The 22,024-nt window shown below is 51.2% G+C and overlaps 2 protein-coding genes across 2 annotated transcripts; one reads left to right on the top strand and one right to left on the bottom strand.

Moving 5' to 3' along the window:
• Nucleotides 1-620: 620 nt before the first annotated feature.
• LOC137856743 (inositol 1,4,5-trisphosphate receptor-interacting protein-like 1) lies at nucleotides 621-11,550 on the bottom strand. Its single transcript, XM_068682437.1, has 2 exons — nucleotides 11,511-11,550; nucleotides 621-3,117 (listed from the first exon to the last, which is right to left on the bottom strand). Exon 2 carries the CDS (start codon nucleotides 3,112-3,114, stop codon nucleotides 1,573-1,575), a length of 1,542 nt encoding a protein of 513 aa, XP_068538538.1. The 5' UTR covers nucleotides 3,115-3,117; nucleotides 11,511-11,550; the 3' UTR covers nucleotides 621-1,572.
• Nucleotides 9,255-10,753, top strand: LOC137857143 (inositol 1,4,5-trisphosphate receptor-interacting protein-like 1). Its single transcript, XM_068683287.1, has one exon. The coding sequence runs from the start codon at nucleotides 9,255-9,257 to the stop codon at nucleotides 10,653-10,655; it is 1,401 nt and encodes a 466-aa protein (XP_068539388.1). The 3' UTR covers nucleotides 10,656-10,753.
• Nucleotides 11,551-22,024: the final 10,474 nt, after the last annotated feature.

The raw sequence follows: 22,024 nt of genomic DNA, 5'->3' as shown, positions 1-22,024 counted from the left end.
TGTGTTGTTGCCAGTCAATCCCCAGCACTTCGCTGACTTGTTGGGTCAGTTCTGAACTGAAGTGTGGTCCCCTGTCAGATGACATTACTGAGAGTACACCAACTCTCGGAATAATGTAATTCAACAATACTTTGGACACTTCTCTGGCTTTGTTAGTTCTACATGGGAATGCTCCTGGCCATCTGGAAAAGGTGTCTGTTAGTACCAATAGGCATCTGAACCCCCCTTTCCTTGGGAGTTCTAAGAAACCAATTTGCCACTGTTTCCCAGGAACGTTTCCCTTCCCTATTGTTCCCATTTGGGGGCTGATTCCCGTCTGTGGATTCTTTTTAAGACATATGACACCTTGTTGTGATACTTGTCTGACAAATGAGGGCCAATCCATTTTCTACTTAAAAACTGTTATAATGTTTCAGCTCCCCAGCATGCTTTACTATGTTCTCCGATAACCGTCTAATACAACGTGGTATCACAACTCTCCCATTATTTATTTGTGTTAAACCTCTAGGTAACATTTTCCATTTACATCTTCAATTAATTGCTTATAAATCTTAGAGTATCCTACTTCATTTTCTAAGGCTTTTGTTAATGCCTCAGAAAATGTGTTAGTTAATGCCTTTGATACTGGGAGAGAAGAAGCTTCTTGGATCAGCTCCTCAGCTAAATGCTCCCCGATGCTGTGGCAGCCAAGCTGTCAGCATCTCATGCCCGCCTGTCCTGACCAAGAGTGATACAGACACTCACACACAAAGCATTGTTCAAATAAGCAATGTATTGGTATTTTTGCAGAGGTCAAAGCTTCGGTGGTGAATGGACGCTTCCCGAGAGGCTGGGTAGTCACTGTCCAGCTGGTAACAAAGCCTCTGCTTTCAGCCTCCCGCAAGGGTGGTTTTGCTGTGGAGAGAACACGGAGGAGCAATTCCCGCTGCCAACTGAGCAGCATCTTCTCCATGTCCAGCATACTCAGCTCCGAGGCATGTGGCAAGCAGGATGTCCGTCCACAATCATTGCTGGCTTTGGGGCTGGGAATCCCTCCTGTGCATGCTTCCCAAAGGGATGGTGGTCAGGAGGTGCGTGACAGCTGTCTTCAAGGCATGGGTGGCAAAGTTGGTGCCTAAGAGGATACAGACACGGAGCTGCAGATGTCTGACGTGGAAAGTGTTGTGCCGAGCATGCCTACGTGTGTCCTGAAGAACTGCATGTCTGGCACAGCGCAGCTCTGTGGCCACTTCGTGCTGCTGCTAACAACGCGCTCTGCCTACTCGAAGCTCATGAAGGGGTCTGAGTTGTCTTGCTGTACCCCAAGCATCATCTCGATGGAGCGTGAGCTTGCAGAAGCGGGTGGAGGGCAGCACCATTAGCTGGAGTTAGGATGACTGAGGCGCAGCCACCCAGGCTTCTGTCACCAGTTCCTGGAACCACTTTGCTGTCTTCAGTATGTTAAGCAGACAAGGGGAAGCTCCCACTGTCCCAAAATAAGGAGGATCCAAGCCCAGTTGGTATCAGGAGTGGTTGGTGTCAAGCCTCTGGAGCTGCATGAGGTCCGTCTCTCCACAGCATGCTAGCAGTTCATCACTGGCGATCAGCACGGCGCCTTCGCCGTGCACGATGTTTTCTTTCATGTCCGTAGGTTATCAGTCTTCTGAGCCGCTCTCGCACCACCTCGAACTTCTCCAGTGCATCATCTTCGGCATATGGGTTCTGCTTCAGGTACTGGAAGAGGTTGATTGGCTCAGAATTTTGGAAGGATGGTGGCAGGACAATCACATCGGGCACCATCTCATTGCCAAAGAAGAAGTGGTCGAGGCGCTTCTCCCTCACACAGCCACGCAGGCACTGCATTATATTATCCATCCGAAGCAGAAAATCCGTCTTGTGCCACATTGCCATGGGGATGTTGGTCAGGAGGTGCATGACAATAGTCTTGACGACATAGGTGGGAAAGACGGTGCCCTCCACCAAATGGGCACAGACCTGCATGCACTTGAGGTGTATGCTGTTGAACATGCCTTCTCTGGCCACGTGCCGGAAGAACTTCCTTTCTGCAACTGAACAGCTCTGTGGCCATGTTGTGCTGGGGATGGAGGTGTCCTTTCTCATCTGGCTGCTCAGGAAGATATCGGAATCCTCTTGCTGCACCCCAAATACTATTTCAATTGTGAGTCTTCTCCTGGCAGCACCTGTCAGCTGGAACTTGCACGTGCGGGTGGAAGGCAGCACTTCTACATTGTAAACCTCCGACTGAGGCATAAGCACCCAGGCTGATTTCACAAAGTTCTGGAACCACCTTGCAGTCTTCTCCGCATCTAGGTAGGAGTCCGTGCAGAGGGTGCTTAGGAGGCTCGGCCCCTGCTTTTTCAGCTCCTCCTCAGAATGGTGGAGGAAGCACAGCACGTCCCCAAAGTCCTGCTCCCTCTCGCACGTGCACTCCAGCTCCACACGGATAGAGGACTTCCTCGCCAGCAGATCCTCTTCATTGCCCAGCTCCAGGTGGAAGCAGTGCCCACGGGGGGCCGTCATGGGCACAAGTAGGCGGTAGACAGGATCCTTCATGTGGGGATTCCAACCTTCAAAGGCACTGCCCACTCCGATGGCTCGCTGCAGATTCGGGAAGAAACTACTTAGGACGACTGAGTCAAAGATATGCAGGAGGTCTCCCACAATCTCCTCCACCAGTGCGCATCTGATGGTCGGATCCGGGAATGGCCAGTAGACGCGCTCAGCTATAAATCTGGGCAGATCTCTTGCATCATTGGGGGGTGGTGGTACTCTCAATTCCTCCTCTTCACTGCTGGAGCTCTCCTCCTCACTGCCATGTTCTGGGATATCTCTAAGGAGCAGCCACACGTTCCAAATAAACAGGAGAGCAACAACAACACCGGCCCAGAACTGCCAGTACTGTGTGGCAGATAAGAGCAGGGCTCCCATATGCATCGAGCTCTGCTGCTTCTCTAGCGCCTCAATTTCCAACAGGAGCTGCGCCATGCGTTGTTGCATCTCCTCCGCATACCGCCGCATGCGCTCATTTGTAGCTTCATCCAATTCATCCCCGACTTCCTGTGGGCACTCGACTAAGCCCAAGAACGCCAGGAAATTGAAAATTGCCGAAAACATGGTCTGAAAGAGAGAGAAGCACGTCAGTGGGGCTGGGTGGGAGCTGGATGGCGGCTGAGGGAGCTGCGGCACGAGCCTCAGGCCCCTGGGGTCAGGTAGGAGAGGGGGCGAGGGAGCTGGGAGGCAGCAGGGACTGTGGCCAGTGCCAGCGGGGACAGCCACGAGCCCTGCCCTGGCCCAACCCAGTCTTCCCCCTGCTGCTGCACTCACCGATGGCTCAGGCCAAAGTGAAGCAGCGCTGCCCGCGGCTGCCTTTAAAGCCTCCCCCCCATTGTGACACGTCCTCTGTGATGTCACCTGCGCCCACACCGCATCACAGGACCCCCGCCCCGCCCTCGGTGCCCACCGCACGTCCCACGTGGTATAATACCCAATTTGGAAAACAGGCGCAGCAGAGTTGAGATTAAAGCAATCAGCATTATGACAAGTGACTATTATGCATGTCTAATACTTATACCAATTTTAGTTTAACACACTCTGGTCAGATCTGCCGTTATCTCAACCTTTCGGGCCCCACGTTGGGCACCAAAAAGAATGTCGTGGTTTAACCCAGCCGGCAGCTAAACACCACACAGCCGTTTGCTCCCCCTCCCTCTCTGGGACGGGGGAGAGAAATGGAAAGTGAAGCCCGTGAGTTGAGATAAAGACAGTTTAATAAGACAGGAAAATAATAATAACAACAACAACAACAATAATAATAATAATAATACAATGATGACAATAGCACTAACACTAATAATATGTACAAACAAGTGATGCACAATGCAATTGTTCACCACCTGCTGACCGATGCTCAGCCTAACCCTGAGCAGTCCGGCCCCCTCCCCCGGCTGCCACCCCTATATATTGTTTAGCATGACGTCAGATGGTATGGAATACCCCTTTGGCTAGTTTGGGTCACCTGTCCTGGCTCTGTCCCCTCCCAGCTCTTACTGCACCCCCAGCCTGCCCGTTGGCAGGACAGAGCAAGAAACTGAGATGTCCTTGGCTTAGTATAAGCACTGCTCTGCAACAATTAAAGCATCGGGGTGTTATCAGCACTCTTCTCATCCTAAGCCAAAACACAGCATTCCACCAGCTCCTAGGAAGAAAAATAATTCTGTTCTAACTGAAACCAGGACATGGGGCCACAGTCAGAAACGTGTGGTTTGCCAGACAGCGAGGGAGCTGCGGGCTCGTCCACAGATCCTTCTGCTACACCATCGGCTCCCCCACCGCTACTGCCATGACTTTGCTGTTACACCCTCTGGTGACCTGGACGTGCCTTTTGATCCAGGCCCTATTGGCCTTGAAAGGGAACTGTTTCCCTTCAATCCGGGAAGACTGGGATGCATGAGACCTGAAGGCCGAGTTACTTAACAACTTAAAGCACAACATATTGTTCCCACAACTAGCCCTGGAATTCTCCGGTGTTTGTAATCAAGAAAAGGAATAGAAAATAGAGACTGTTATAAGTCATGGAAGATATGGGAGCACTTCAAACAGACCAACTGTGCTCCCCCAGTCATGGACATTGATGGTAATAGACTTAAAGCATTGTTTGTTGCCTTTTCCTGCCTTGCTCCATGGGCTGCAGGGGGACAGCCTGCTTCACCATGGGCCTCACCACAGGCCGCAGGGGACTTCTGCTCCGGCGCCTGGAGCACCTCTCCCCCTCCTTCTGCACTGACCCTGGCGCCTGCAAGGCTGTTCCTCACTCCTCTCACTCTCCCAGCTGCTGTGTGGCACAGCGTTTTTTTCCCTGTCTTAAATATGCTCTCACAGAGGCACAAAAGAACATTGTTGGCTCGGCTTACTGGCTCGGCTCAGGTCAGCAGTGGGGCCCTTCCCAAACATGGGGCAGCTTCTAGATCCTTCTCCCAGAAGCCACCCCTAAGGCCCCCTGCTACTAAAACCTTGCCACGTCAACCCAATACACCAAGTCACAGCCCTCGTGGACACTGGCAAGAAATGGCCAGGTTGGCTGAAACCCCTTGGAGCGGAAGCCAACTGCTGTACTAAACGTGCTTTGATGCGGATTACTGGCAAAGTCTAAATTCATGGTGCTAATTGTTGGGGTGCAGAGGGCTGTGCAGACTGCATTATTGTCTTCATAAATCTGGCCAGTACCAGTTCTTGTCTCTCATCCAGACCTCCAGCTCTTTCTGTTGCTTGGTTAACACAGATTGATCCTGAAAAATCCCTGGCAAGAGCTGAGGCACTGCCACCCAGGGCCAGGCAGTGACACTGGGGGATGCCAGTGCTGGAGAGGAGCTGGGGAGCAGCCCTGATGGGGGGAGTAGTGGTCCCAACAGAGGGACAGGGGGGAGCAATGGCCCCAACAGTCCTGAGCGGTTCCAGAAAGTTCCTGACAGGTCCCAACGGCCCTAACAGGAGAGGGAAGGTTCCTGACAGGCCCCAACGGCTCTGAAGGGACGAGGAACGTTCCTGACAGGCCCCAGCGGCTCGAGGACAACACTCACAGACAAAGAGTTTGTTCAAGCAAGACATTTATTGGAATCTTTGCAGAGGCCAAGCTCCCAGTGAAATGGACAGGCCAAGAACCAAGCCCACTTGGTATGAGGAGTCTCTGCGTCAAGCGTCCATGAAGCAGCCTCTGGAGCTGCATGGGGTCCAGTTCCCCACAGGGTGCTAGCAGGTCATCATCTGCCATCAGCAGTGCATGAAGGCCTCTGCCATGTCCGTAGATCAGCAGTCTTTTCAGCTGATCTCGCACCACCTCGAACTTCTGCAGCGCAACAGCTTTGGCATATGGGTCCCCCTTCAGATGCTGGAAGAGGTTGACCGGGCCAGACAACTGGAAGGCTGGTGGCAGGACAATCACATCGGGCACCACCTCGTTGCCAAAGAAGTGCTTGAGACATTTCTGTTCCACACAACAGCGAAGGTACCAACTGATATCATCCAGCCGAAGCAGAAAATCCGTCCCGTGCCACATTTCCAAGGGGATGGTGGCAGCAAGGGTCCCTGGCAGCAGGGACTGTGGCCAGGACTGGTGGTGACAGCCACCTGCCCTGCCCTGAGCGGCTGGGCCCTGGCTGCAGGCTTAGCAAGGCCTCGGGGGGCAGCTTTTGTGCCCCAGCCCTGTGCTGCCCAGCCTTCCCCCTGCTGCTGCACTCGCCTCACGGATGGCTCAGGCCAGACTGCAGCATGGCCCTGAGGGGAGCAGGGACATTCCTGACAGGCACCAAGGGCCCTGAGGTGGACAGGGATGTTCCTGAGAGGCCCCAGTGGCCTTTGGGGGGGGGGCGGGACATTCCTGACAGACCCCAGAGGCCGCAGTGTACTGTAATGCTGCCAAACTATATAGGGGCAGAACCCACCCGTATTTATGGGGTGACAGGGGGATCCCAGCAGTTAACTGTACTGGAGGATGAAGCGAGTCTAACTGGAAATAAGTGGCAAAAGCAGCGTATTGTGAAAGGCCCGGATGCTCCATGCATCCTTGACGTAGACTATTTCAGGAGAGGATATTTCAAGGACCCAAAATGGTACCGGAGGGCTTTTGGCATAGCTGCCTTAGAGACAGAGGACACTAAACAGTTGTCTACGTTGCCCAGTCTCTGGGAGGACCCTTCTGTTGGGTTGCTGAGCGTCAAAGAACAGCAGGTGCCAATTGCCACCACAGCTGTGCACCGGCAGCAATATGGCACCAACCGAGACCCCCCATTCTCATCCATAAGCTAATTCATCAACTGGAGAGCCATGGGATGATCAGCAAGATTCACTCACCCTTTCATAGTCCCATATGGCCAGTGCGAAGGTCTAATGGTGAGTGGACTGTTGTGGCCTGAATAAAGTCATGCCACTGCTGAGTGCTGTGGTGCCTGACATGCTAGAACTCCAGTACGAACTGGAATCAAAGGCAGCCAAGTGGTACGCTGCAATTGAGATAGCTAATTGATATAGCTAATTGAGATAGCTAATGCATTTTTCTCCATCCCTTTGGCAGCAGAGTGCAGGCCACAGTTTGCTCTTACTTTGAGGGGTGTCTAATACACTGGGAATCGACTGCCCCAGGGGTGGAAACAAAGCCCTACCATACCTAGACTACATGATGTGGACACCGTTTGATTTGCACACCATGGAAGAACTGCCTGTGTTCTGCAGTGTATGAGTGAAAAGAGGAAGGATCCTGGGCTTTTAGAGCACTGGGACATTTATATCTCTCTTGGTATGACAGTTACAGAACACCTCTCAAGCATTTTCCCATATTGTGTAGGGTGTGGAAAAGGCTCAGAGCCAGCAGAGAGAGGAAGACTGCCACAGACATAGCATGGGGGAGTTGAGAGAGAAGAAGCTTCTTGGATCAGCTCCTCAGCTAAATGCTCCCCGATGCTGTGGCAGCCAAGCTATCAGCATCTCATGCCTGCCTGTCCTGACCAAGAGTGATACAGACACTCACGGACAAAGCATTTGTTTAAGCAAGCAATATATTAGGGTTTTGGAGAGGCCGAGCTCCCGGAGTGAATGGACAATGTGCAAGAGCTAGATGGTCACTGTCCAGCCGGTAACAAAGCCTCTGCTTCAAGCAGCTGCATGGGGTGTGCCTCCCGCAAGGGTGGTTTTGCTGTGGAGAGAACACGGAGGAGCAATTCCCACTGCCAACTGAGCAGCATCTTCTCCATGTCCAGCATGCTCAGCTCTGCAGCACGTGGCAAGCAGTTGTGGTTGTAGCCACCGTAGTCATCAGTGGTTACTACGCTTGGTAGATTGTCCACACGGGGATCTTGCCACGCTTGGCAGTGGGTTGCTGCACGGAGTTTTCCCATCCTCTTTTGTGTCCTGCGTTCTCCCCTCTTCTTTCTGTGGTGGGAGGTCATCGCCTGCTGTCAGCAGAGTGCCCCGGAGAGCTCTGCATGAAGGCCTCTCTCAGTTCCCAAACGTCAACAGTCTTTTGAGCTGATCTCGCAGCTCCTGGAATTCACGCAGTGCCCGGGCATGGACATTTGGATCCTCTGCCATGTGCTGGAAGAGGTTGAGTGGGCTGGATGTTAGGAAATCTGGGTGCAAGGTGACCTCGTCAGGCACTTCCTTGTTCCCTAAGAAGAAGTGGTCCAGGCGTTTCTCCACTATGCAGCAGTGCAGGCACTGCATGATGTCATCCATGCGCTGCAAAAACTCCCTCCTGCACCATCTTTCCAAAGGGATGGTGTTCAGCAGGTGCATGACGACTGTCTTCAAGACATAGGGGGTAAAATCATTGCCCACCATGATACGGGCACAGAGCTGCATGCATCTGAGGTGGTAGCTGTCCTGCGGGGCATGCGCTTTTATACTGGAAGAACTTCATCTCTGCCACTGTGCAGCTCTGTGGCCGTACTGTGTCCAGGGTAAAGATAGCATCAGTGTTCTCGCTGCTGAGAAAAATGTCTGAATCGCCTTGTTGCACTCCAAAAATGAACTCAACAAAGTGGATTTTATCGAAGGTATCAAACACACGGAGCTTGCAGGAGCGTCTGGATGGCAGCACAGCAACGTGATGTCTGGCCGACTCAGGCAAAAATTTTAACTTTTTTAAGCTTTAACTGAGCAGCCAGAACTTGCGCTTAACTGACGGGACAATAGTTCGGTCAAACACAGATCTTTGCCACCCATGCCTGGAAGAGAGCTGTCATGCATTTCTTGACCACCACCCTTTGACAAGCATGCACAGGAGGGATTTCCAACCCCACAGCCAGCGACGATTGTGGCAGCTACAAAGATGCCTGACAGACGCCCTGCTAGCCACAAGCACCAAAGCTGTGCATGCTGGACATGGAGAAATTGCTGCTCAGTTGGTAGTGGGACGTGCGGTGGGCACCAAGGGTGGGGCGGGGGTCCTGTGATGCGGTGTGGGCGCAGGTGACATCAGAGGACGTGTCACAATGGGGGGGGAGGCTTTAAAGGCAGCCGCGGGCAGCGCTGCTTCACTTTGGCCTGAGCCATCGGTGAGTGCAGCAGCAGGGGGAAGACTGGGTTGGGCCAGGGCAGGGCTCGTGGCTGTCCCCGCTGGCACTGGCCACAGTCCCTGCTGCCTCCCAGCTCCCTCGCCCCCTCTCCTACCTGACCCCAGGGGCCTGAGGCTCGTGCCGCAGCTCCCTCAGCCGCCATCCAGCTCCCACCCAGCCCCACTGACGTGCTTCTCTCTCTTTCAGACCATGGTTTCGGCAGCTTTCTATTTCCTGGCATTTTTGGGCTTAGTCAACAGCCCACAGGAAGTCGGGTATCAATTGGATGAAGATGCTGCTCAGTTGACAGTGGGACGTTCGGCGGGCGCTGAGGGCGCAGACTCAATGCAGACTTGGCAGTTCTGGGCCGGTCTTGGGGTTCTCCTCTTAATTTGGCTGTTGTTTTGTCTTCGTAAAAAGTTCGAGGTGTTTGATGACAGCAGCGACGAGGACTTGGAAGAACCAGCGCTCAATGATGAATCGAATGCAGCCATTTTTATTGCAGAGAGCATCCAGCGGCAGCAGGTAAACCTGACCAACTACTGCCGGCTTGTGGAGGAAATGGTGCGCGGCTTTTGCCGTGCCTGTGACTGGGTCTTTAAGGACACTTTCTCTCCAGTGCTGCAGACACCCATTGGAGTGGGCAGTGCTTTTGAAGGCTGGAGTCCCCGGGAGGGTGATACGGTCTACCGCTGCCTTATTCCCATGACAGCTCCTCGTGGGCACTCCTTCCACGTGGAGCAGAACACCAAATGGAATCTGCCATCAAAGGTGTCTCGTATTCGCGTGAAGCTGGAGTGCACGTGCTGGAGGGAGCAGGAGTTTGGGAATATGCTGTGCTTCCTCCACAACCCTGTGGAGGAGCTGAGAAGAAATCAGGAACCCAGCCTCCTACGAACTATGTGCACTCGCTCCTACTTGGATGTGCGTAAAGTCTCCTCCTGGTTCCAGCAGCTGGCGAAATTATCCTGGAAATCTGTGCCTCATTCATCTTCATGGCTGGTTAAAGTACTGAAAACCAGACGCTCTTGCATGCTTCGTTTGATTGATGACACCGGATCAACCGTGTTCGTTGAGATGATGTTTGGGGTACAACAAGGCGATACGGACATTTTTCTGAGCAGCGATTACTCTGAGGCTCCCGTTACCCCGGACACAGTATGGCCACAGAGCTGCGCAGTGGCAGAGATGAAGTTCTTCCGGAACATAGCCGCGAATGCCCAGCAGGACAGTTTCCACCTCGGATGCATGCAGCTCTGTGCCCGTATCGCGCTGGGCAGTTATTTTACCAGCTATATGATAAAGACCGTCGTCATGCACCTGCTGAACACCATCCCTCTGGAAAGATGGCACAGGAGGGAGTTTTTGCAGCGCATGGATGACATCGTGGAGTACCTGCGCTCGTGCCTGAGGAAGAAGCGCCTGGACCACTTCTGGTTAGGAAACGAGCAAATGCCTGAGGAGTTCACCTTGCCTCCGGATTTCCAAACATCCAGACCACCCAACCTCTTCCAGGACTTAGCAAAGGACCCGGATCAATACACCCAGGCGCACACTGATTTCCGTGTGCTGCAAGAGCAGCTCATGAAAATGCTGAACTTTAGGAACTGAGAGAGGCCTTCATGCAGAGCTCTCCGGGGCACTCTGCTGACAGCAGGCAATGACCTCCCACCACAGAAAGAAGAGGGGAGAACGCAGGACGCAGAAGAGGATGGGAAAACTCCGTGCAGCAACCTACTGCCAAGTGTGGCAAGATCTCCGTATGGACAATCTACCAAGCGTAGTAACCACTGATGACTACGGTGGCTACAACCACAACTGCTTGCCACGTGCTGCAGAGCTGAGCATGCTGGACATGGAGAAGATGCTGCTCAGTTGGCAGTGGGAATTGCTCCTCCGTGTTCTCTCCACAGAAAAACCACCCTTGTGGGAGGCACACCCCATGCAGCTGCTTGAAGCAGAGGCTTTGTTACCAGCTGGACAGTGACCATCTAGCTCTTGCACATTGTCCATTCACTCCGGGAGCTCGGCCTCTCCAAAACCCTAATATATTGTTTGCTTAAACAAATGCTTTGTCCGTGAGTTTCTGTATCACTCTTGGTCAGGACAGGCAGGCATGAGATGCTGACAGCTTGGCTGCCACAGCATCAGGGAGCATTTTGCTGAGGAGCTGATCCAAGAAGCTTCTTCTCTCTCAGCTCCCCCATGCTATGTCTTGTCGTGGTTTAACCCGGCCGGCAGCTAAACACCACGCAGCCGTTCGCTCACCCTCCCCCCTCCCTCTCTGGGACGGGGGAGAGAAATGGAAAGTGAAGCCCGTGAGTTGAGATAAAGACAGTTTAATAAGACAGGAAAATAATAATAACAAAAATAATAATAACAATAATAATAATAATGATACAATGGTGATAATACGAAAGTAATAATAGTATGTACAAACAAGTGATGCACAATGCAATTGCTCACCACCCGCTGACCGATGCCCAGCCTAACCCCGAGCAGTCCGGCCCCCTCCCCCCGGCTAGCCACCCCTATATATTGTTTAGCATGATGTCAGATGGTATGGAATACCCCTTTGGCTAGTTTGGGTCACCTGTCCTGGCTCTGTCCCCTCCCAGCTCTTACTGCACCCCCAGCCTGCCCGTTGGCAGGACAGAGCAAAAGGCTGAGATGTCCTTGGCTTAGTATAAGCACTGCTCTGCAACAATTAAAGCATCGGGGTGTTATCAGCACTCTTCTCATCCTAAGCCAAAACACAGCATTCCACCAGCTACTAGGAAGAAAATTAATTCTGTGCTAACTGAAACCAGGACATCTATCCACCCCTTATTCCATACCATTTATGTCATGCTCAGGTTACACTCTTTTCCATACATTCTAATTAGTCACCTATAGTAATCATGGTAGTGATAGCATACAGTATAATATACTATTTAACATGGTACAATTCAGTTCATGGGCTATTCTCACCCAGTATTAAGTCTCCTTGAGGTACACACCGGACCTCTCCGTTCTTTTGCATCACCCACCAAGTGTATCCAGGTCCCTGAGCGAAAACAATTCCACGAATAGGTTTGCCTTTTCCTGAGGCAGGAGTAGCCCAGACTGTTTTACCCAGCATATTTTTTACATGCACTACAGGAACTTTATCCCCATCTACAGTACGTAACAGGTTTGATTGGGCAGGTCCAGCTCGGTTGGTAGATCCCCTAGTATTGACTAACCAGGTGGCCTTTGCTAAATGCGTATCCCAGTTTTTGAACGTCCCAGCGCCCATTGCTTTCAAGGTAGTCTTTAACAGGCCATTGTATCGTTCAACTTTCCCGGAGGCTGGTGCATGATAGGGGATGTGATACACCCATTCAATACCATGTTCTTTGGCCCAAGTGTCTATAAGGTTGTTTCGGAAGTGAGTCCCATTGTCTGATTCTATTCTTTCTGGGGTGCCATGTCGCCATAGGACTTGCTTTTCAAGGCCCAGGATGGTGTTCCGGGCGGTGGCATGAGGCACAGGATATGTTTCCAGCCATCCGGTGGTTGCTTCCACCATTGTAAGTACATGGCGCTTGCCATTGCGAGTTTGAGGGAGTGTGATGTAATCAATCTGCCAGGCCTCTCCATATTTATATTTCAGCCATCGTCCTCCATACCAAAGAGGCTTTGACCGTTTGGCTTGCTTGATTGCAGCACATGTTTCACAGTCATGAATAACCTGTGCTATAGCGTCCATGGTTAAGTCCACCCCTCGATCACGAGCCCATCTGTATGTTGCGTCTCTACCTTGATGGCCTGAGGTGTCATGGGCCCATCGGGCTATAAATAATTCACCTTTATGCTGCCAATCCAGGTCCACCTGAGCTACTTCAATCTTAGCAGCCTGATCCACCTGCTGGTTGTTTTGATGTTCTTCAGTAGCCCGATTCTTGGGCACATGAGCATCTACGTGGCGTACTTTCACAGCCAGGTTCTCTACCTGAGCAGCAATATCTTGCCACAATGCAGCAGCCCAGATGGGTTTGCCCCTACGCTGCCAGTTGTTTTGCTTCCATTGCTGTAACCATCCCCACAGGGCATTTGCTACCATCCATGAATCGGTGTAGAGATAGAGAACTGGCCATTTTTCTCGTTCAGCAATGTCTAAAGCCAGCTGAATGGCTTTCACTTCTGCAAACTGACTCGATTCACCTTCTCCCTCAGCAGCTTCTGCAACTCGTCACGTAGGACTCCATACAGCAGCCTTCCATCTCCGATGCTTCCCCACAATACGACAGGACCCATCAGTGAACAGGGCATATTTCTTTTCATTCTCTGGCAACTGGTTGTACAGTGGGGCTTCTTCAGCACGACCCACCTCCTCCTCTGATGATATCCCAAAGTATTTGCCTTCTGGCCAGTCCATGATCACTTCCAATATTCCTGGGCGACTGGGGTTTCCTATTCGAGCCCGCTGAGTAATCAGTGCAACCCACTTGCTCCATGTAGCATCAGTTGCATGATGCGTAGAGGGGACCCTTCCCTTGAACATCCAGCCTAGTACCGGCAATCGGGGTGCTAGGAGGAGCTGCGCTTCAGTACCGACCACCTCCGAAGCAGATCGAACTCCTTCATATGCTGCCAATATCTCCTTTTCAGTTGGAGTATAGCGGGCCTCAGATCCTCTGTATCCCCGACTCCAAAACCCCAGAGGCCGACCTCGAGTTTCCCCAGGTTCTTTCTGCCAGAGGCTCCAGGTGGGGCCGTTCTCCTCGGCTGCAGTGTAGAGCACATTCTTTACATCTGGTCCTGTTCGAACTGGCCCAAGGGCTACTGCATGGACTATTTCCTGCTTGATTTGTTCAAAGGCTTGTCGTTGTTCAGGGCCCCATTCAAACTCATTCTTCTTACGGGTTACTTGGTAGAGTGGGTTTACAATCAGACTGTAATTTGGGATGTGCATTCATGAGGCAGAACAACAAGACTATGGTATTCTGAGTATCCCAATAATATTCAATATCTTGGAGAGCTATTTTGACAAGCTCAGGGGATAAGAGGGTGGTGAAGGAGGAAGGCAGAGTGATCCAGGAGGATACAGGGGTGGTGAAGGAGAAAGGGAGAGTGATCAAGTAAGAAAAAATATCTTCCCCTTTTCCCTCCACAGATTGACTCTCTAATGGAGAAAAACAATAGGTATAATTGCTAATAGTTCCCAAGATACTGTTTCCAAAGTACAGAGTCCACGATGTTACTGAGTATAAATACCAAGTTAGAGTCATGACCAGGTATCTTATCGTCTCATAAGCCATTGCTATAACACTCAGTACCATAATGATCTGAAACCAGGGCCCAGAGAGGATAAACAACACTACAGAGAGCAAATACGGAAAATAATGTACTATAATACTCAATTTGGAAAACAGGCGCAGCAGAGTTGAGATTAAAGCAATCAGCATCATGACAAGTGACTATTAAGCAGGTCTAATCCTTACACCAAGTTTAGTTTAACACACTCTGATCAGATCTGCCGTTATCTCAACCTTTCGGGCCCCACGTTGGGCGCCAAAAAGACTGTCGTGGTTTAACCCGGCCGGCAGCTAAACACCACGCAGCCGTTCGCTCACCCTCCCCCCTCCCTCTCTGGGACGGGGGAGAGAAATGGAAAGTGAAGCCCGTGAGTTGAGATAAAGACAGTTTAATAAGACAGGAAAATAATAATAACAAAAATAATAATAACAATAATAATAATAATGATACAATGGTGATAATACGAAAGTAATAATAGTATGTACAAACAAGTGATGCACAATGCAATTGCTCACCACCCGCTGACCGATGCCCAGCCTAACCCCGAGCAGTCCGGCCCCCTCCCCCCGGCTAGCCACCCCTATATATTGTTTAGCATGATGTCAGATGGTATGGAATACCCCTTTGGCTAGTTTGGGTCACCTGTCCTGGCTCTGTCCCCTCCCAGCTCTTACTGCACCCCCAGCCTGCCCGTTGGCAGGACAGAGCAAAAGGCTGAGATGTCCTTGGCTTAGTATAAGCACTGCTCTGCAACAATTAAAGCATCGGGGTGTTATCAGCACTCTTCTCATCCTAAGCCAAAACACAGCATTCCACCAGCTACTAGGAAGAAAATTAATTCTGTGCTAACTGAAACCAGGACATCTATCCACCCCTTATTCCATACCATTTATGTCATGCTCAGGTTACACTCTTTTCCATACATTCTAATTAGTCACCTATAGTAATCATGGTAGTGATAGCATACAGTATAATATACTATTTAACATGGTACAATTCAGTTCATGGGCTATTCTCACCCAGTATTAAGTCTCCTTGAGGTACACACCGGACCTCTCCGTTCTTTTGCATCACCCACCAAGTGTATCCAGGTCCCTGAGCGAAAACAATTCCACGAATAGGTTTGCCTTTTCCTGAGGCAGGAGTAGCCCAGACTGTTTTACCCAGCATATTTTTTACATGCACTACAGGAACTTTATCCCCATCTACAGTACGTAACAGGTTTGATTGGGCAGGTCCAGCTCGGTTGGTAGATCCCCTAGTATTGACTAACCAGGTGGCCTTTGCTAAATGCGTATCCCAGTTTTTGAACGTCCCAGCGCCCATTGCTTTCAAGGTAGTCTTTAACAGGCCATTGTATCGTTCAACTTTCCCGGAGGCTGGTGCATGATAGGGGATGTGATACACCCATTCAATACCATGTTCTTTGGCCCAAGTGTCTATAAGGTTGTTTCGGAAGTGAGTCCCATTGTCTGATTCTATTCTTTCTGGGGTGCCATGTCGCCATAGGACTTGCTTTTCAAGGCCCAGGATGGTGTTCCGGGCGGTGGCATGAGGCACAGGATATGTTTCCAGCCATCCGGTGGTTGCTTCCACCATTGTAAGTACATGGCGCTTGCCATTGCGAGTTTGAGGGAGTGTGATGTAATCAATCTGCCAGGCCTCTCCATATTTATATTTCAGCCATCGTCCTCCATACCAAAGAGGCTTTGACCGTTTGGCTTGCTTGATTGCAGCACATGTTTCACAGTCATGAATAACCTGTGCTATAGCGTCCATGGTTAAGTCCACCCCTCGATCACGAGCCCATCTGTATGTTGCGTCTCTACCTTGATGGCCTGAGGTGTCATGGGCCCATCGGGCTATAAATAATTCACCTTTATGCTGCCAATCCAGGTCCACCTGAGCTACTTCAATCTTAGCAGCCTGATCCACCTGCTGGTTGTTTTGATGTTCTTCAGTAGCCCGATTCTTGGGCACATGAGCATCTACGTGGCGTACTTTCACAGCCAGGTTCTCTACCTGAGCAGCAATATCTTGCCACAATGCAGCAGCCCAGATGGGTTTGCCCCTACGCTGCCAGTTGTTTTGCTTCCATTGCTGTAACCATCCCCACAGGGCATTTGCTACCATCCATGAATCGGTGTAGAGATAGAGAACTGGCCATTTTTCTCGTTCAGCAATGTCTAAAGCCAGCTGAATGGCTTTCACTTCTGCAAACTGACTCGATTCACCTTCTCCCTCAGCAGCTTCTGCAACTCGTCACGTAGGACTCCATACAGCAGCCTTCCATCTCCGATGCTTCCCCACAATACGACAGGACCCATCAGTGAACAGGGCATATTTCTTTTCATTCTCTGGCAACTGGTTGTACAGTGGGGCTTCTTCAGCACGACCCACCTCCTCCTCTGATGATATCCCAAAGTATTTGCCTTCTGGCCAGTCCATGATCACTTCCAATATTCCTGGGCGACTGGGGTTTCCTATTCGAGCCCGCTGAGTAATCAGTGCAACCCACTTGCTCCATGTAGCATCAGTTGCATGATGCGTAGAGGGGACCCTTCCCTTGAACATCCAGCCTAGTACCGGCAATCGGGGTGCTAGGAGGAGCTGCGCTTCAGTACCGACCACCTCCGAAGCAGATCGAACTCCTTCATATGCTGCCAATATCTCCTTTTCAGTTGGAGTATAGCGGGCCTCAGATCCTCTGTATCCCCGACTCCAAAACCCCAGAGGCCGACCTCGAGTTTCCCCAGGTTCTTTCTGCCAGAGGCTCCAGGTGGGGCCGTTCTCCTCGGCTGCAGTGTAGAGCACATTCTTTACATCTGGTCCTGTTCGAACTGGCCCAAGGGCTACTGCATGGACTATTTCCTGCTTGATTTGTTCAAAGGCTTGTCGTTGTTCAGGGCCCCATTCAAACTCATTCTTCTTACGGGTTACTTGGTAGAGTGGGTTTACAATCAGACTGTAATTTGGGATGTGCATTCATGAGGCAGAACAACAAGACTATGGTATTCTGAGTATCCCAATAATATTCAATATCTTGGAGAGCTATTTTGACAAGCTCAGGGGATAAGAGGGTGGTGAAGGAGGAAGGCAGAGTGATCCAGGAGGATACAGGGGTGGTGAAGGAGAAAGGGAGAGTGATCAAGTAAGAAAAAATATCTTCCCCTTTTCCCTCCACAGATTGACTCTCTAATGGAGAAAAACAATAGGTATAATTGCTAATAGTTCCCAAGATACTGTTTCCAAAGTACAGAGTCCACGATGTTACTGAGTATAAATACCAAGTTAGAGTCATGACCAGGTATCTTATCGTCTCATAAGCCATTGCTATAACACTCAGTACCATAATGATCTGAAACCAGGGCCCAGAGAGGATAAACAACACTACAGAGAGCAAATACGGAAAATAATGTACTATAATACTCAATTTGGAAAACAGGCGCAGCAGAGTTGAGATTAAAGCAATCAGCATCATGACAAGTGACTATTAAGCAGGTCTAATCCTTACACCAAGTTTAGTTTAACACACTCTGATCAGATCTGCCGTTATCTCAACCTTTCGGGCCCCACGTTGGGCGCCAAAAAGACTGTCGTGGTTTAACCCGGCCGGCAGCTAAACACCACGCAGCCGTTCGCTCACCCTCCCCCCTCCCTCTCTGGGACGGGGGAGAGAAATGGAAAGTGAAGCCCGTGAGTTGAGATAAAGACAGTTTAATAAGACAGGAAAATAATAATAACAAAAATAATAATAACAATAATAATAATAATGATACAATGGTGATAATACGAAAGTAATAATAGTATGTACAAACAAGTGATGCACAATGCAATTGCTCACCACCCGCTGACCGATGCCCAGCCTAACCCCGAGCAGTCCGGCCCCCTCCCCCCGGCTAGCCACCCCTATATATTGTTTAGCATGATGTCAGATGGTATGGAATACCCCTTTGGCTAGTTTGGGTCACCTGTCCTGGCTCTGTCCCCTCCCAGCTCTTACTGCACCCCCAGCCTGCCCGTTGGCAGGACAGAGCAAAAGGCTGAGATGTCCTTGGCTTAGTATAAGCACTGCTCTGCAACAATTAAAGCATCGGGGTGTTATCAGCACTCTTCTCATCCTAAGCCAAAACACAGCATTCCACCAGCTACTAGGAAGAAAATTAATTCTGTGCTAACTGAAACCAGGACATGTCTGTGGCAGTCTTCCTCTCTCTGCTGGCTCTGAGCCTTTTCCACACCCTACACAATATGGGAAAACACTTGAGAGGTCTTCTGTAACTGTCATACCAAGAGAGATATAAATGTCCCAGTGCTCTAAAAGCCCAGGATCCTTCCTCTTTTCACTCATACACTGCAGAACACAGGCAGTTCTTCCATGGTGTGCAAATCAAACGGTGTCCACATCATGTAGTCTAGGTATGGTAGGGCTTTGTTTCCACCCCTGGGGCAGTCGATTCCCGGTGTATTAGACACCCCTCAAAGTAAGAGCAAACTGTGGCCTGCACTCTGCTGCCAAAGGGATGGAGAAAAATGCATTAGCTATCTCAATTAGCTATATCAATTAACTATCTCAATTGCAGCGTACCACTTGGCTGCCTTTGATTCCAGTTCGTACTGGAGTTCTAGCATGTCAGGCACCGCAGCACTCAGCAGTGGCATGACTTTATTCAGGCCACAACAGTCCACTCACCATTAGACCTTCGCACTGGCCATATGGGACTATGAAAGGGTGAGTGAATCTTGCTGATCATCCCATGGCTCTCCAGTTGATGAATTAGCTTATGGATGAGAATGGGGGGTCTCGGTTGGTGCCATATTGCTGCCGGTGCACAGCTGTGGTGGCAATCGGCACCTGCTGTTCTTTGACGCTCAGCAACCCAACAGAAGGGTCCTCCCAGAGACTGGGCAACGTAGACAACTGTTTAGTGTCCTCTGTCTCTAAGGCAGCTATGCCAAAAGCCCTCCGGTACCATTTTGGGTCCTTGAAATATCCTCTCCTGACATAGTCTACGTCAAGGATGCATGGAGCATCCGGGCCTGTCACAATACGCGGCTTTTGCCACTTATTTCCAGTTAGACTCGCTTCATCCTCCAGTACAGTTAACTGCTGGGATCCCCCTGTCACCCCATAAATACGGGTGGGTTCTGCCCCTATGTAGTTTGACGGCATTACAGTACACTGCGGCCTCTGGGGTCTGTCAGGAATGTCCCGCCCCCCCCCCCCAAAGGCCGCTGGGGCCTGTCAGGAACATCCCTGTCCACCTCAGTGCCCTTGGTGCCTGTCAGGAATGTCCCTGCTCCCCTCAGGGCCATGCTGCAGTCTGGCCTGAGCCATCTGTGAGGCGAGTGCAGCAGCAGGAGGAAGGCTGGGCAGCACAGGGCTGGGGCACAAAAGCTGCCCCCCGAGGCCTTGCTAAGCCTGCAGCCAGGGCCCAGCCGCTCAGGGCAGGGCAGGTGGCTGTCACCACCAGTCCTGGCCACAGTCCCTGCTGCCAGGGACCCTTGCTGCCACCATCCCCTTGGAAATGTGGCACGGGACGGATTTTCTGCTTCGGCTGGATGATATCAGTTGGTACCTTCGCTGCTGTGTGGAACAGAAATGTCTCAAGCACTTCTTTGGCAACGAGATGGTGCCCGATGTGATTGTCCTGCCACCAGCCTTCCAGTTGTCTGGCCCGGTCAACCTCTTCCAGCATCTGAAGCAGGACCAATATGCTAATCTGCAGAAGTTCAAGGTGGTGCGAGATCAGCTGAAAAGACTGCTGATCTACGGACATGACAGAGACCTTCATGCACTGCTGATGGCAGATGATGACCTGCTAGCACCCTGTGGGGAGCTGGACCCCATGCAGCTCCAGAGGCTGCTTCATGGACGCTTGACGCAGAGACTCCTCATACCAAGTGGGCTTGGTTCTTGGCCTGTCCATTTCACTGGGAGCTTGGCCTCTGCAAAGATTCCAATAAATGTCTTGCTTGAACAAACTCTTTGTCTGTGAGTGTCGTCCTCGAGCCGCTGGAGCCTGTCAGGAACGTTCCTCGTCCCTTCAGAGCCATTGGGGCCTGTCAGGAACGTTCCCTCTCCTGTTAGGGCCGTTGGGACCTGTCAGGAACTTTCTGGAACCGCTCAGGACTGTTGGGGCCATTGCTCCCCCCTGTCCCTCTGTTGGGACCACTACTCCCCCCATCAGGGCTGCTCCCCCAGCTCCTCTCCAGCACTGGCATCCCCCAGTGTCACTGCCTGGCCCTGGGTGGCAGTGCCTCAGCTCTTGCCAGGGATTTTTCAGGATCAATCTGTGTTAACCAAGCAACAGAAAGAGCTGGAGGTCTGGATGAGAGACAAGAACTGGTACTGGCCAGATTTATGAAGACAATAATGCAGTCTGCACAGCCCTCTGCACCCCAACAATTAGCACCATGAATTTAGACTTTGCCAGTAATCCGCATCAAAGCACGTTTAGTACAGCAGTTGGCTTCCGCTCCAAGGGGTTTCAGCCAACCTGGCCATTTCTTGCCAGTGTCCACAAGAGCTGTGACTTGGTGTAGTGGGTTTACGTGGCAAGGTTTTAGTAGCAGGGGGCCTTAGGGGTGGCTTCTGGGAGAAGGATCTAGAAGCTGCCCCATGTTTGGGAAGGGCCCCACTGCTGACCTGAGCCGAGCCAGTAAGCTGAGCCAACAACAGTGTTATTTTGTGCCTCTGTGAGAGCATATTTAAGACAGGGAAAAAAACGCTGCAATATATACAGCAGCTGGGAGAGTGAGAGGAGTGAGGAACAGCCTTGCAGGTGCTAAGGTCAGTGCAGAAGGAGGGGGAGAGGTGCTCCAGGCTCCGGAGCAGAAGTCCACTGCGGCCTGTGGTGAGGCCCATGGTGAAGCAGGCTGTCCCCCTGCAGCCCATGGAGTACCACGGTGGAGCAGGTGGCCCTGCACCGACGGAGCCTGTGGAAGACCCCTGCCGGAGCAGATTCTGGGCCGGACCTGTAGCCCGTGGAGAGGAGCCCAGGCAGGAGCAGGTGATGGGGCAGGAGCTGCTGCCCGTGGGGGAGCCAGGTTGGAGCAGTTTGCTCCTGAGGGATGGACCCTGTGGTACGGACCCATATCTGGAGCAGCTCTGGAAGAGCTGATGCCTGTGGGAAGCCCACGCCGGATCAGTTCATCAAGGACTGCATCCCGTGGGAGGGACCCCACAGCGCAGGGGACGGGAGTGACCGAGAAGGAGCAGCAGAGAAGAAGCGCTGTAGACTGACCATAACCCCCATTCCCTTGTTCCCCTGCGCTGCTTGGGCGTGAGAGGGGGGAAGAGGGAAGAGGGTGGATGGAAATTCTGCGGTGTTTGTAATCAAGAAAAGGAATGGAAAATGGAGACTGTTGTATGGAAGATATGGGAGCATCAACCAGGATTACCAACTCCAACTATGCTCCCCCAGTCATAGACATTAATAGTAATAGACTTAAAGGATTGTTTGTTAAACACTTGCCAGAATTCGGAAAACTTAGATAAGTTTATGCTTCGATTGATACCTTTTCTGGTTCTACATATCTATAGGCATACTTGGGTTTCTTATGAATATGTAAAAACAATGTTCTATATATTTAGAAAGTTTGATGTTAGTGTGTGCATGTTGGTAGAGCGTAGACTCCCTGCACACCCAGCGCTGTTTACTTGCCTTTTATATATAGTACTAAATTCAGATTGAGTT

The sequence above is a fragment of the Anas acuta genome, chromosome 5 (assembly GCF_963932015.1).
Source record: "Anas acuta chromosome 5, bAnaAcu1.1, whole genome shotgun sequence".
NCBI classification, from domain to species: Eukaryota; Metazoa; Chordata; class Aves; order Anseriformes; family Anatidae; genus Anas; species Anas acuta.
The sequence above is the reverse complement of the archived record's forward strand: the minus strand, read 5'-3'. Positions and strand labels throughout refer to the sequence as shown.

Bases quoted from the DNA above. Each gene is read 5' to 3' on its own strand.
- LOC137857143 (XM_068683287.1), top strand. From the start codon at position 9,255: ATGGTTTCGGCAGCTTTCTATTTCCTGGCATTTTTGGGCTTAGTCAAC.
- LOC137856743 (XM_068682437.1), bottom strand. From the start codon at position 3,114: ATGTTTTCGGCAATTTTCAATTTCCTGGCGTTCTTGGGCTTAGTCGAG.